General features: G+C 43.8%; 1 protein-coding gene across 1 annotated transcript in view; it reads right to left on the minus strand.

Moving 5' to 3' along the window:
• Positions 1-16,721, minus strand: part of ANKH (ANKH inorganic pyrophosphate transport regulator) — a 152,458-nt gene that overhangs the window by 48,047 nt on the left and 87,690 nt on the right. Inside the window, exons 2-4 of the mRNA XM_066243924.1 lie at positions 16,190-16,406; positions 4,328-4,446; positions 837-920 (exon numbers count right to left, since the gene is read on the minus strand). Of these exons, the coding sequence (XP_066100021.1) occupies positions 837-920; positions 4,328-4,446; positions 16,190-16,406 (420 nt within the window). The remainder of the gene's footprint in view (positions 1-836; positions 921-4,327; positions 4,447-16,189; positions 16,407-16,721) is intronic.

Here is a 16,721-nt window from a genome sequence, read left to right on the forward strand (position 1 = left end):
TGGAAATTTAACTCCTGCTCTTTAGGGAGGGACTGTTTAACAGTAGATTATTTAAAAAAGATGGCTAAAAGACTGGCGTGCATAATAGGGAAAAACCAGGAAGACTTGCACAGAAATGTTCCACGGAATAGAACTGAGAATGGGGAAGGAAGCTTAGAAATCGGTCTAACCGCCTCATCTTTGGAAAAAGTCCTTCTTCTAGATCCCTGAATGTAGGAACTAAGTCTAATTTATAGGTTACAGGAATTAAATCTAGAAAGGAGAATGGAAAACGAGGGCTGGTGCCAGACCCCAGGGAAGTGGACTCGGCAGAGAGCTCAGTGAAGCCTTCTCAGGCAGCGTCTGGCCTCCTGGTTCTTTTAAACGTGCAGAAATGATGCGTGAATGGCAGCCCTGTGTGGCAACAACATGAGAAACAACATGTAGGAATAATTCCTAAGAGCTCTCTCTAGAACTGAGTGACAGGCCATGTATTGTTAGGCACACAGAGGGCTGAGTGTCCACCCAGCCAAGTGCATGGTGACCCTGTGACTACGGCGAGATGTACCAGCGGTGACTGTACAGTCATTGCACATGCAAGCTCTTTAGAAATAAAGGCCAAAACCTCTGATACAAAACTTAACTTCCTAAACCCTCATTCTAGCAAGATTGTACATACTTGTATTGCAGGAGGCTCATGTTCTCACTCGATTCACAAACACTGACGTCTACATTTGCTTTGAGTAATTCAGGAACATACCACTGAGTGAATGGATGGACGGGAGGCATCAGTGAGTTCTGTCACTCACCAGCTAAGGGCTCCAGAGAGCTTTGACCGACACCCACACCATATTTACCTGAGCTATGACATCTGAGATTGAGGCACATCCCACCAGGAAGCTGTATTTGTGTTTTAAGAGAATGCCAGCATGGGTCCAGGCCTGTCGGAAGAGAAGCAATTTGGCATGAGGTACACCTTCGTAATTCTACCATTTCTGGTCATTGTGATGGACTGGACATTCCTGAAACAGGCATATTTATACCCTCTAAAACCTTAGTGGTGCAGGTTGGTAAATCTTGGGTTGGTAAAATGAGTGTAACGGTGACTGGTGGCTACATCCATGTAAGATTGTTAAATGGAATCAGTGACTGCACAGTACCTCTCCCGTACCAGCGACATGCAGACTCGGGTATAGGTTAGGTCCACGTGCCTGGCGGTAGAGCTGGGTGAACACCAGGAACGGAGGAAGCTGCTCTCGGTCGGAATCACAAAGCCGTAGCTTCTCCGCAGGGGAAGCACGTGTTAATGAGGGCCATACCTTGGTCCTGAGTTAGCACTGTAATTACAAGTTCTCACTGACCCACTAGAGTTCCACTATTTCCCTCTCTTCATGTTTGGGCTGCTTTGTGCTTTTGAGAGAAATTAAGAGGAAAAGTCCTTTAAGGGGAGTAGACAATGAAAAACCCAGAGGATGGCAGGTTTGGAGAATGTTTTAAGTTCACGGTAGGATCAGTTTAAGAATCATCCTTCTAACCTGGAAAGGCCTACTGGAGTGACACAGAAGTAACATTTCATCTGAGTGAAACTGGTCTGTGTCAAGACTTTACATAGCAGCTGCTACATCTACTTCTGGCCTCAGCTTACAGGTCCTAGGGTGCCAAATGTGAAAAGAAATGCAAACTGTAGATAACATTTGCAAATAGTGGCTTCTAGGCTATCTTTGTTGACCAAAAGCCATCTGGATGATAAGCTTTGTGGTTTTCAAATATTATCTCTCCAACCATACATCAGGACCATGCTGCAGGGTGTGTGTGTGTTTGGGAGACGACATGCTGTTTATAAGTGTTTGCTCTTTTGTTTTGTTCTATTAGAAGTCTCTTTACTTTTGGGACCTTTGGGGGAATTGATAGATGAAACACGGAAGAAAAGGGTACTGATCACACATGCATTGTTGTTACAGTGAGTGTTAGAAACTCTACTGTGGCAAATAAATCCAGCTGAAGGTGGAATCCAGGGCACTTAAGCGTCTGTGATTCACTTTTAGTAAGAGTCCTGAGTTCCCTGAATTCCCTATATGACGATAACTCTTCTGCGTGTGTACGGGGTCCCAGTACAGCTGTGTGAGCAGGCATCAGAGCAAAATCATGACTCTGTGTGCAGTGTGTGCAAAGAGCCACTTCCTTCAGCTCTCTGACCGGAGAGCACGTGGTGCTCCTGTAGGCCAGCATGGACACCTTGGGGAATCTGGTTATATGAACTCCAACTCCTTTGCTTTTTCCTGTTTTTCCAGTTATGTGTCAACTACCAGAGTAATTACATCTGGTGATAAGAAAAAAGAAAATTTAGGTGCAAGTGTTCTGATGGCTAAAGTCTCCCACTACAGTGATGTCATGATAACTGAGAATCAGAACCTTCAGGCCAAACCTGAGTTGAATATTTAAGGTGACTCTGCAAACTGGAGGAAAGCTGTCCGAGGTTCACCGGGAACATGTCAATATGATCTTACTGTAGACAAACTCAGGCTTTGGATCACATTTGAGAAGGTGGGCCAAGTATATTTTTACCTTGCCTCATTCTTCCATGGATTTGGGGCTGTGGCCTCACCTCAGTACAGAAGGCCACTTACCTCTTGTGCCTAATGTATATAAAACCTAGGGTAAGGCTGGTAAAACTGTGCAGATTAATGTATTTTTAAGTCTCCCTCCAAGGTTAAGGTAAAATGAAGCTCAAAGAAGGGGTTTATTTTCCAGCATTGGATCTGTGTATATATATATATATATATATATATATATATATATATATATATATATATATATATATATATATATATATATTTGCTAAGCCTCCTTTATGTCTGTAATACAGATGAATAGAAAAAAGCATTGTATGAGGATCCTTTAGAATCATGACAAAGCATTTAACCTACCAAATGAGCCACTCTCAGCGAATGTGGTAAAGTTGGTGTTTACCACAGGTAATGAAATCCTATCTGTATATTCAAGAGATTCTTATTCTAAAAAGCTCTAGGTGCTTATACCACACAAGTGGGAAGTTTATCAGAAAGCTATCCTGATCTCTTGAGCCTGACTATATCAAAGAGAACTTTATATTTAAATAAAAATTTTCAAATGGGCTCTCTTGCTGCCTGCCAGAATTTATAGCAAATACAGACAAGCCTCATTAAATAAACTGACAAGATGGACTGGTTCAAAGTCAGTGGTCATCTGGAACCCTTGTGACTGCTGATGTAAAATGGTGCAGCCACTCTGGAAATCAGTTATGTGTCAACTACCAGAGTAATTACATCTGGTGATAAGAAAAAAGAAAATTTAGCCCTGGCCGGTTGGCTCAGCGGTAGAGCGTCAGCCTAGCGTGCGGAGGACCCGGGTTTGATTCCCGGCCAGGGCACACAGGAGAAGCGCCCATTTGCTTCTCCACCCCTCCGCTGTGCCTTCCTATCTCTCTCTTCCCCTCCCGCAGCCAAGGCTCCATTGGAGCAAAGATGGCCCGGGCGCTGGGGATGGCTCCTTGGCCTGTGCCCCAGGTGCTAGAGTGGCTCTGGTTGCAACATGGCGACACCCAGGATGGGCAGAGCATCGCCCCCTGGTGGGCAGAGCGTGGCCCCATGGTGGGCCTGCCGGGTGGATCCCGGTCGGGCACATGTGGGAGTCTGTCTGACTGTCTCTCCCTGTTTCCAGCTTCAGAAAAATGCAAAAAAAAAAAAAAGAAAAAAGAAAATTTAGGTGCAATTTTGGTGGTTCCTCAAAAAATTAAAAAGAGAATTACTGTATGATCCAGCAATTCCACTTCTCGATCTACACCCAAAAGAATGAAAGTAGGGACTGAAAGAGATATTTGTACACCCATGTTCACAGCAGTATTGTTCACGATAGCCAAAAGGTGGAGGTAACCCAAACGTCCATTGATGAATGAATGAATAAACAAAATGTGGTATATTCACACAATGGAATATTATTCAGCCCGGAAAAGGACATTTTGGTAGGTGCTGCAACATGGACGGACCTTGAAGACGCTATACAGAGTGAAACAAGATGGTCACAAAGACAAATACTATATGATTCCACTCATATGAGGTCCCTGGAGTGGTCAAATTTATAGACAGAAAGTAAAGGGTGACTGCCAGGGGCTGAGGGCAGGGGGAGTGGGGACTCAGCGTTTGATGGGGACAGAGTTTCAGTTTTACAAGATGAAAAGAATTCTGAAGATTCACAACAATGTGAATGTACCTCATGCCACTGAGCTGCATACATAAAAATGGTTAAAATGGTCAATTTTACATTCTGTATATTCCACCATATTAGAAAGCCGACAACCTCCCCTACTCACCATCGCATCCATGAAAGGGAAGGCAGCCAGATAGAGGAAGGCCCTTCTCGTCTTGCTCCCCACCGACTCGTCCACGTGGTGCAGTTTATTGATGATGTAGTAGCCCAGGTCACTGTACGCTGCAGAGGGCCCAAGAAACAGTCATGGTGATGCTTAGAAAAGGTTCTCTTTGTATGCTTTTTCTCTCAAAAGTTTAAAAACAATCCTAAATGTAATACATATTTTTTTTAAAAAATTAAAAAATTTAGATGAGCAAAAAGAAGAAAACCATCGACAATGGAGACCTACCTGGAGAGGGGTCACGGCGAATACTCTGGGCTCGATCGCCCAGTTCTTTTCTAGGTGTGTGTGTGGTGGTGAGTGTGTGTTTTAACAGAAAATGTGATCAAACTTATATATACTCCCCATAAACCTTGTAAATCATGAACACCTTTTCATGACATGCTTCTATATTTTAATGGTTGTACTGAATTCCTTTTTGTAGGTTTACTTAATATCAGCTTAGTTTCTTATTATTGTACATTTAGGTGGTTTCCATTATTTTGATGTTATAAGAGAATACTTTATATATTAATAGAAGCTAAACATTTACACAAATTCTTAATCATTTACTAAGAGAAAATTCTTACTGTGCCTTTTTAAAATTAAAAAAAAGTTTTTTTCAAGGTGAAAGGAGGGGAGATAGATGGACAGACTCCCACATGTGCCCCCACCAAGATCCACCTGGCAACCCCCGTCTGGGGTTGATGTTCTGCCCATCTGGGGCTATGCTTGCAACTGAGTTATTTTTAGCTCCAGAGGCAGAGGCTCCACAGAGCCATCCTTAATGCCTGGGGCTGATGCACTAGAACCAATCAAGCCACGGCTGCCGGAGGGGAAGAGAGAGAAAGAGAAGGGGGAGGGGAGGGGGAGGGGTGAAGAAGCAGATGGTCGCTTCTCCTGTGTGCCCTGACTGGAAACTGAACCCAGGACATCCACACATCGGGTTGATGCTCCACCACTGAGCCAACTAGCCAAGGTCTTCCTACTATGCCTTTTCAGTAAAAATTTTACAGCTAGCTTTTCACAATTTATAGAGCCTTGTCCAGTAAAAAAAAAAAAAGGGTATTTCTGAGGTGCCTCTGAAGTCCATCCAACATCAGGATTTGTGACAGGTGTGTGACTGGAACACAATGTGTACTTGATATGGGCTGAATGAACGTGTGGGTGCCAAACGGATATAAAGGAAAGAAAGGGAAAGGTCTTTGTCTTACCCAGGTGTTCCAACAGATCGTATCAGCAAAGAAGACATAAAATATTGTTTGTTCTATTTTACTGATACATGTTTAGACTGTATAGGCAGATGCTCACCTTTGTGTTTTTCATAGTATTTTACATGGTGCTTTTAATAGCCGTGCCCCTGCTGTTTTCATTCTTTTATAACTATGAGTGCTCATGGACTGGACAAGCACAGCAGCTGCTTAGAAATCAGAAAGGAGAACGAATGCAGTGAGAGTCTCATTTTATGAGATCACTGAGGACCCTCCTACCACTGCTTGGGGGATGACTTATTACCACGTTACCTGGAAAAAGGAAATGTCTCTCCATCCTTTGTCAGGATTAATCTTAAAGTATGGGAATTAAGCGAGGACCTCGGGGTGATATCAAAGATATTTAACGCACAGATGGGAATCCCACTGGGGGCAGAGGTACAAGTAAGTGAGTTCTAGAGGCAAGAAGGGCTACGGCATGCAGAGAACGGGAGGGTGGGGGCAGGTGCAGGAGGGGAGGGACAAGGGCAGACAGGAAAGCCACAAGGTGAGCTGCCAGGTGTCAGGTGTGGAATGTGGCAGGGCCAGCAGGGTCACTGAGGGGAGGTGCCACGTGGCAATGGCAGAAAGGTAAGACGTGGGGAGGTGGGATTAGTTCCAGGCTAGGGACAAAGAGGGAAGGGGCAGCTACGACGTCCGTGTTTGGATCAGAAGGCACCAGATGAAAGCGGATTGCAGAAGGCTGGACTGAAACATCTGGACCTGAGATAAGCTGACAGAACCACAAAGTAACGTGAAGGTGTTCCTGTATCACACAGACCGTTGTCTACCTCAGCTGCCTAACCCTGGCCATTCTGTCTCAGAGTTTAAGGTTCCTGCAGTCTATCTGTATTTGTTTTCCTCTGGCCAGGAAATGCTCACTGTGCTGGGACCTGCAAGGAGATGGTGCTGACCCTACCACACTACCGCCCCACCCGGGCAGAGGCCACTGGCCACAAACAAGGCATTCATGCTGGCGAGCAGAGCAGTGCAATGCCAAGTGCAAGAGCCCAGGGCTGGCTATGAATAGCCTGAGCTAAAATGCCTGGTAAAGGTTAGCGTCGACATGAAGCGCCAGCTGGTGGCTGTGACAGCACAGCCAAAGTGGGGACCGCGGAACTGGCGACAGGCTGGGCTTAGATTGTGGTGTTACGGGTTGAACTGTGTCCCCTCAAAATCCCTATGTTGAATCCTAGCCCCTTGGTCCTCACAATGTGATCTTATTTGGCAACAGGGTCATTGCAGATATAATTAGTTCAGATGAGGTCATACTGGAGTAGAGTATATCCAATATGACTAGTGTCCTTCAAATTTGGACACAGAGATCGGCACGCACACGGGGGACGCCACGCGAACATGAAGACAGAGAACAGGTGATGCCTGCCCAGACCCAAGAAAGGCACAGACGCCAGGAAACACCAGGGGCTGGCGAGGGCAGGAAGGGAGGGCGGGAGGGGCGCGGAACAGATTCACCCTCACGGCCTCAGAAGGAACCAACCCTGCCCACACCTTGATCTAGCTTCTAGAACTGGGAGACTGTTGGGGACCGAAATATAAACAGGGTGTTTTTATATCCAGGGGACAGGTGCTGGGCCTAACCACCCATCTTACCTGCCCAGTTAACAAAGAGCTATACCTGATTATTGCTTATCCCACCCATGTTCTCCAGAAGAGGCTGGAAGCTAGTTTCTTATTGGTGTACAGTTAGATCTACATGGTATGGTGGGGGTTGTCTTTGAGTTGTCTCGAAAACCATTGAATTGCTAATGGACCACGTTTTTTTTTCCCTGAATAAAGACAGATGTGCCTGGGGGCCGCCATTGCATCGGCTTAGGAGCAGTAGAGACTGCTTGCCGTGTGGTCCTCCCGAACCCATCTTTATGTATATATCTTTAATTCTCTATCATTTATTTAATTCCATACCTTTTCCCATTTGAGGATCCTGTAACAGACTTGTTGTGGCTGGACCGCGACAGGAGACAATACATTTCTGTTGTTTGAGCTGCCCGGTCTGTGCTACTCTGGAAGGACAGGACTGGCAGACTCCCACAGATGGCTTGTGAGAATGAGACAGAGACACTATCTTCCTGTGGGACCCCGGGGCAGGGGCGAGAAAGATGGGACTTGCCCGTGACAGCATGGCCTATGGTTTGATGTGCAGCATGGGAGGGTAGAAATCAATATAAATGAGCTTCTCTCCCCTTTGTAAATAGACCTACTTAGGTTAGAATATTTTAACTAAAAAAGCAAAAACAGTGCCTTTCTGCAGATCAATGAAGGAAACACTTAAAGCTTGACAGGGTTTAAAAAACGCCTGTGTGGTGAGTGCAGCCCAGCGTTAGGGCTCTGCCAGGAGGCGCCTCTGACCCCTGCTGCTCAGCCCGCAGCTGGTGCTGGGCCCGCCCAGGGTCCCCAGGTCCCAGGGTACTTTCGAATCTAGGGGTACAAGATGGCCTTTGCTTCTCTTCTTTTCCTCTTTTAGTTACTAGGAAAATCTGGAGGCAAGGAAAGCTTTTTCTCCTACTTTTTTTTCCCCCCTTCCTTCTACTTCTTCCCTACATGGCAGAAAAGGTCTGATCATAACTACAAATGTTGTTTCCACCTCGTGAGCTGGGAATATAAAATCCCAGCAACTGTTTTTCACCCCCGAGCTCCCTCCCTCCCATCCCGATGCCCTGGAGCTGTTTCTGGCTAAAGCTGTTGGCTGGGGGTAATTCGGTTAAAGGGCTTTGCATGAGTCCGTAATTACCAAGCTAGCTGCCTTAACACCTAGTAACCTTCTGTGTCCATAAACAGCCTTACCAAGATTGTTCTGAAACAGCTCATATCCCTTATGAAGAGCAGAACACTAAAAAGAAAAATTGAACAAGGTTTTGAAACAGATCAAAATGGATTTCCTGCAGTAAGAGGACACGACCTGACCTATTTACAGGTTGACAGCTTTGACCCCACCCCAAAATGAAAAAACCAGAGGGCCCATTCAAATTTCTAGCTCCTCTGACCTCAGCCCTCCAGGGTCATGGACCTTTTCCAGAATCAGTGGTTCTCAAGCTTGTTCATCCAGTAGTTACCAGTGCTTGTTGCAAAATGCCATGAAATATTAATATTAACCAACACAAGTTGATTTACCTGTATTTTCCCATGGGAATCAAGGAGAAAGCCCTCCTCCCATTTTAATAACAGGATAATATGTGTATTTCCAAGAGGCAAATTTGAGAACCCTTATTCTAATAATCTCCTAGTTCCGTGCTTGCAAGTCTCACTACTGATTGGCTCAGTGTGTCCTGTTTATTAGGCTTTTCACAGGGACTGGTAACTCTACCCCTGTGTTTCTAACATATCATGTCCAAAGAATGTGTGTTTGTATGGCTGATATTTAAATCACTTTAACAAAAATACATGAATGACTTATATATGTCAGGCACCGTGCCAACTAACCCAGCTGTGAAGAGGCTGGTCACCTGCATCAGGGCTGGGTCACAGACATGTGATACACCGCCTGGACCGTGCAACATTTATCTGGAAGATATGGGAATGGAAGGTATAAACACTGCCCATGCCTTGGAGAGATAGCACAGATATCTGCACCAAGTAAATAAATGTGAATACAAGCACAAGAACAAAAATTCTATCTCACTGGTATGAAGACTTGGAAGAGCGGATTTTGTAATAATGTACTATGTAAATCTGCTTTTCTCTAGAGAACACGCCTTAGTCACGTCTGAATTCCCAGCACTTAGCCCAGTGTCTGCTGCATAGGAGGGGCTCGATATATATTGATTGAATAAATACATGGATCCGTAATCCCCAAAGAGGTGATCTGAGACGGACTAATTGCAAAAATGTCCCAGCAGAGGCCATCTAGATGAGCCTACAGTCAGGTGACAACCCCCCCCAGCAAGCCCACCAAGATCAGCAGAGCCTCCTCCTGACTGGCAGCTGACCACAGGGGCACGGGCACAGCCATATCCGAAAGAAACACCCAGCCAACCCATGGTCTGGTGAGCAAGAATAAATGCTTGTGTTTTGAATCACTGAGTATAGCAGTAGTTTGTGACACAGCGATAAATTGTGAGACTATATTGAAACTGCCCATTTACTCCTAGCATCTTTTTTCGTTTACATCAAATTGTACCAGTTCACCCTTTATAGGGCTGTTTTATGATCCATGAATAATGGAAAAGTTTGTTGGCAAGGCAAGACTGAGAAACAGAACCACTTTAGAAAGAATTTCAATTGTTCGCTGCAAAAGTGTTGTTCCTCTGAGCTTTCAGTCTGCCCAGGCTCTTCTGGGATACGAAAGAGGCCTTACAGGTCAGTATTGAGAATGAATGTGTAAAGAAATAAGAAATCCACAGCATAGTTTCTACATCTATATGAATTAAAGGGTCAGGCAATACTAATTCCATGCAGAAGAAATTAAGTGGAACCTAAATAAAACCAAATTCAAGGTCAGCAAATTTTCCTCTTTTATAGATTGAGAGAGAAATAGGTAATATCTGCACCTAGGCAACTGGCCTAAATTAAGGCCCGGAAATGGCAAATCCCATGTATTGCAATTAAAAAAAAAAAAAAAAAAAGAAAGCCCTGGCCGGTTGGCTCAGCGGTAGAGCGTCGGCTTAGCGTGCGGAGGACCTGGGTTCGATTCCTGGCCAGGGCACATAGGAGAAGCGCCCATTTGCTTCTCCACCCCTCCGCTGCGCTTTCCTCTCTGTCTCTCTCTTCCCCTCCCGCAGCCAAGGCTCCATTGGAGCAAAGATGGCCCGGGCGCTGGGCATGGCTCTGTGGCCTCTGCCTCAGGCGCTAGAGTGGCTCTGGTCGCAACATGGCGACGCCCAGATGGGCAGAGCACCCCCCCCCTGGGGGGCAGAGCACCGCCCCTGGTGGGCGTGCCGGGTGGATCCCGGTCGGGCGCATGCGGGAGTCTGTCTGACTGTCTCTCCCTGTTTCCAGCTTCAGAAAAATGGAAAAAAAAAAAAAAAAAAAAAAAAAAGATGTCTCATAGTTAAGTCAGTATCAAGAGTAACGGCTGCCGTTTAGCTTAAAAATGAACACTTAGCGTCAGGTGTCCAACAAAGGCCAAAAACAAAAAGCCAAAAATACTCCAATGGCTCCTGCAATTTGGGTATCTAGAGCCAGGCTACGAGTGTGCATAGAACAGTCACAGGCTTTGGGGCTAGTGGTCCTTCTAATCTCCGAGTGTGCAGTCCAACACAATTCCAAGAGTCTTCTCATTTGGCTACTGCAGAAGGTTTTGGGGCAGGGGGTTGCTGGGTATATTTTTTGTGAAGCCATCTTTTCCTACAATCTCTACCACGCATTCCTCGGTGCCAGTGCAGTCAGTGGGATCTGCTCTGGCCATGTCCAGGGAAACCCATGACCACGTGCAAATCTCTCAAGGAGAGTAGACTGCCTGGCTCACTGGTGGGGTCCAGAAAGAAAGAAAAAATCAGACGAAATGAGTATGAAACATAAGGAAGAAAAATGCTTCAACTCCTGCAAATGTCATGAGAAGGACCTAGTACTGGGGCAAAAACATTACTGAGCTCTTGGTGCTCTCGGCCCCGAGCCTGTCTCTAAGGTCCCACTGTGGTCTGCCAGCTGACGCCCAGAGATGACACAGAGTGAAGGTGAGCAGCTATGTCTGAAACTGGCTTTTCAAAGCTGGAGACGCTTACATTTGAAATTCCTTCTAATTGAAGAAGGTCTTCCAGCAATTGATAAATAATTACTAGATAATGAAAAGTAGAGTTCATGCAGATTGGGAGAAAAATCTAAGGTAGAGAAGATCATGCTGGGAACCGGGATTTCCCCGAGGCCTGGGAACACCGTGAAATGCACAATCTTTGAAAAACAACAACCTTAGAGCACCTAACCAAGGTACTAGTTCACAACCACGGAGATTATTCAGAATGATAAAATGCATCTAACATTTCTAAATATTAAAAATTTTTAGAAGCAAAAAGCAGAATATATTGACCTTTCTTGGCTAAAGCTGTATTAAGTAAACATTATTACATGAACACTATAATAAATCTTATTTATTCAATATTGCTGTTCCTGATAGTCACAAAAATGCCCACTGGTGTCAAAGAATCTCCAGCTTATTCAGATATAGCCACAGGACTTCCTGCATAATGCCTGCCCTACCCAATTCCTCTTCCTACTTGGTGGTTCTCTGATTCCCTTCCCTTTCTCTCTTCCTCCCCCGCCCCCTCTTTGCTATCTGGGTTGTCTACTGAGCTCTTCTATAGTGTCAGGCTCCATACTTTCTATACCTGGTTACTTGCCCCAACCCTAGTTCAGGGTACCTCACACGGTCAACACTGAACTCTTTCTTGCTTTATTCTCCCCAATTTATAAATGCATGACTACTGTGTGCCTTCTACACCCTCTCCTCACCAAGAGCTCCTTCCCTCCTGTTTACTCACTGTCACTCTGCTTTCCCAAGTCCAGGGGTGGTCTCTAACTCTCCCCACTTTGACTTTGGTTTATCTTTACCATATCTCAAAGCTCTCACAGGTTACAAATAGCTTTATCCATAATTCTTCTAGAAATTGGTGCTAAACACAACAAGAGGGGTGTATCCTATCTTTTATACCTGTCTCACCTCTGTTCCTGATTTTTGATCAATAGGACCTAGAATAACATGTACATACTATTTGTTCAATAAATCTTTTGTTGACTACTTATAGGACAGGTAGAGACTAGATTATTTTAAAAGTGAGTTAAACAAAAATTATTACTCTCACTCTTCTTTTGTCAAAGCAGGAAGGTCAGCTCTATTAATACTAGTGGTATATATCTTTTTACAGTTAACATTCACATTAAAACCCTCATAAAGGAAAATGGATGCACTTTATGAGTGTTTGAGAATATCTCCAAAAAAATCTATAGATTTTAAATGTACAGAAGGTATCATGCTGGGTAAAATAACTAATACTGTAAAGAATAAAATGAATAAGAAGGAAACAAAGCAAAAAGAAACCAGGAAGAGTTGGCCATTAAACTGAAAAAATGAAAAACACTGGGGTGTTGTTAAAAATCATGGGCCACAAGACGTGGAAGCAACCAAAAAGCCCTTCAATAGATGATTGGATAGGGTAGAGGCGGTACACACATACTATGGAATACTACTCAGCCATAAGAAATGATGACATTAAATCATTTATGACAACATGCATGGACCTTGATAACTTTATACTGAGTGAAATAAGTAAATCAGAAAAAATTAAGAACTGTATGATTCCATACATAGGTGGGACACAAAATTGAGACTCATGGACATAGATAAGAGTGCAGTGGTTACCAGGGGGAGGGAAAGGGAGGAGAGGGTAGGCCTGGGGGGAGGAAAGAGGCATAAAGAAAGCCCAGATAAAAAGTGACAGAGGACAATTTGACTTTGGATGATGAGTATACAACATAATCAAATGTTAAAATGATCTGGAGTTGTTTTCTCTGAATCTATGTACTCTAATTGATCAATGTTACTCCATTATAATTAATTGTCTAAATAAAAAAAATCATGGGCCACGTAATAGGCAAGAAGAGTTACCCTTTCGAATTTTATATGGCTATAGCAAAATATTAATTTAGAGCACTGGGTCCTATTCTAGATTCTATATTGTATCAAAGATAAAAAAATTAGAAAGAGTTGTGCTGAACTTACTTGTTCAGAGCCTGTTAAGAGATGATGACACACTCATTCCATGAGGCCACCACCCCTAAGAGAAGGAATCTTCCTCTTCTCTGCTCTCAATAAATGCCTCATATAAATGTCAGTGAAAAGTTGGTAAAAATAGAGAAATTAATTAATTAAGATTATGGGGCGATAGCCCCCAAAACAAAAAGTTTAAGATCATTAGACTGGTTTCACCTGAACAAAAGAATATAGAGGCCCTGGCAGGTTGGCTCAGCGGTAGAGTGTCAGCCCGGCGTACAGATGTTCCGGGTTCAATTCCTGGCCAGGGCACACAGGAGAAGCACCCATCTGCTTCTCCACCCCCCTTTCCTCTCTCTCTCTGTCTCTCTCTTCCCCTCCCGCAGCCACGGCTCCACTGGCGCAAAGTTGGCCTGGGCGCTGAGGATGGTCCATGGCTCTGCCTGAGGCACTAGAATGGTTCCAGTTGCAACAGAGCAGCGCCCCAGATGGGCACAGCATCATTCCCTGGTGGGCATGCCAGGTGGATCCCAATCAGGCGCATGTGGGAGTCTGTCTCTCTGCTTCCCTGCTTCTCACTTCAGAAAAAAAAAAAAAATAGAGAAGTTAAGTTTCAAGCCTGGATTCTCTGGTTCGTATTTCCAGTCTGAGTTAAGCATGGTGAGTTTGTTATATACACAGCTTCTTATGCTTCCTGCAGCCCCCACAGGAGCTGTGCATGAATGCAATAGCTATTCATCTCAATATCAGTCCAAACAAATATCATTAGGAAGACAGCCTGAGAGCACACCATGGCTTCTCAAGTTAAATATATTTGTAATATTTGCCTTTTGCTTTTCATCCATGTCATTGTTCCTCTGTCACAAGCACAGTTATCCAAGAGGTGATTATTGGAGGAGAAATGGAAGTCGCTGTTTTCATCATTACTAAGACATGAAAATGGGTTTAAGGGTCTAGTGTAGGTGACACATAAAGACATAAAGTAGAATCTGAATGGGGTTGGGGATGTTTACTGACGGTAGAAAAACAGTTTTGGAAAAGGTCGGGGATGGCGACAGAGCAACATGCCATTTGGAGCCTGTGGTCAAGTGAATGGAAAACCAAAAGTGAACCAGACCTGGATGTAGAAAGCTAATGGGATTACTGAAAAACAGAAGGAGGAAGGAAGGGGAGGGAGACACTTGATGCAGCAGGCAGCAGAGGGCCGGATTAAAGCTCCAGGCAGAAAACTGAAACGAGGCCAAGGAACGAACTCGAGAGGGCAAATCATCACGACCCGAGTTGTGAGTGTTCAGAAGGAACTGACATGTGCTTTCTCAGCAATTGTAGAAAGCATCTGTTTGGTGGAAGGAAAAGCACTATAATTATACAAATATTAAAAGAGAAAAAACAAAAATATGACTGCTAAATATATCTGGGATGTAGAACCATTTTGGTTCAAATTTAAGAGTTTATAATTCTATTTTAAAATTGGAAAACTTGGAGAATGACATTGATGTTTTTCTCAATTATCACATGCTCCTTATAACAGTTTTAATTAACACAGGCACTCAGCTTTTCTCTCCATATTTATTGCCAGCTACTAATAAGCTATCTAACCCAAGTCCTAGTCAACCATGACTAACACAGACAGAGTTAGATTTAGAAATTCTAATTAAAGGAATAGTAGCAAAAGGGGAACTAATTTAGTTGTTTAGACAAATATTTATTTAGACCTAATGTCAAATATGGAATTTTCTCAAGTACATACATCATCTTTGAAAGTGGCCCAGATCAAATCAAGCTGCAGAAGTCTTCTACAGAGCTTAGCCCATAACACTAAGGGGAGAGAAAGGCATCTTTTCTCTATCCCATATCCTGAAGCTCTGAGCCCAAATAAATGGTGAATATCAACACTTGGGCTGAACATTTGGCCCACGGGTAGCATCCTCTCATCCACACTGTTCGTAGCACAAAATTCTACGCTACATTAAGAAGGCAAACCACAAAGGCCTTACCCCATTTATTTTCAGATTCACAGTTACATGAATAAACATGAGCTGCCATCTGAATACCCTGTAAATGGCTGGGGTTAGTCTCCTGGCTCCTTTATTCAACACTGACATTCACAGTTCTCCTTATAACCAGTGCCGGTTTTAAGGAAAAAGTGGGTTTGTAAAGTGTCATTTCACAGGTTATGGGCAATGGGGTTCAATAGATGTGTCATTCAATTTCTATGCCAGTTAAGCTGAGTTGTTTTAAAGCCAAAAGGTTCTCAAATGATGGACTTGGGGTCTTATCATCACCGAGAAGGCAGCAGAAGTAAACCTCTGGCCCTAAAAGAAGATCTTCTTCCAAGGTCTTGGTAAAACTGTAGGCTAGTCACTACCACTACATACATGATACAGCTTCCTTGTTGTTTCACAGAAAGAATGTTACGCCAAGAGTATTCAGTCTTGTCTTTGGAGAGAATAATGAGGCCCTATATAAGTTAATTTTAATACATAAAACAATCTGTCATTTGTTCTCACCATTGACAAGTATTAATTTTGAATAACATCCTTTTATCTTAATTCTTAAGATGAAAAAATGAATGTACAATAATGCATGTTCCTTACAAAAGCATCGGCTATTTTGTTGGCTTCACTGAATGCTAATCCTAGACTACATCACCTATTAATGAAACCACGCCCTCTGGGACACAGTGTCTGGGAATCAGAGAAACAAAACTACAGCTTCCCAGAGAGAACACATTTTCTTTCCTTGAGCTAGTTAGGGGAACAAACTCCATTCCTCCCACCTCTTGAACTTTGCATGAGAAAGATTTAATAATGGCAGAAGAAATCACTTATTATAATAAATGCATTTAGATAAATTCAAAGGCATGAGAAACTACCGAGGCTAGATTTGTAAGGGGTGTGTCATCAGCCTTACCGATCAGGGTGTGAAAGATGGCGGCGATGGCGCCGGCCACCACCATGCACAGGACGGCTTTGGTTCTGTCGCGCTTGCTGTTTACAAACACCAGGCCCACATTTTTAAAGTCACTCATGGGCCCCGTGAAGAACTTCATTAGAGAATAGGCCAGCCCGTAGCTGGCCAGCATCTCCACCGCATCCTCCTTGACAGCTGCGATGCCCCGGTTCAAGGCCTGGGAGGGGAAGAGACAAACCACAAACAGCATTAGAAGTATCTTCTCATCTCCCAGGAAACACGCTTCTAAAATAAAGGTCAACGGATCATGTTTCTATGGAAACGCTAAGCAGCTTATAGGGAAAAGCTCACTGTAATTTCATAAAAGTTATTAGTTTTCATTTTCAGTTTGCAGTATCTTCCTATCGGGGAAATGCCTGTCAAAGTCACAGAAAAAACCCCCAATGAGCATTTTATGTTAATAACAGAAAATAATTCTAAGAAGATTTGGTTAAAAGCTTAACATGTGAAATGCTATTTGTAGGCTGAATCT

This window comes from Saccopteryx bilineata, chromosome 1, assembly GCF_036850765.1.
Source record: "Saccopteryx bilineata isolate mSacBil1 chromosome 1, mSacBil1_pri_phased_curated, whole genome shotgun sequence".
Lineage (NCBI taxonomy): Eukaryota > Metazoa > Chordata > Mammalia > Chiroptera > Emballonuridae > Saccopteryx > Saccopteryx bilineata.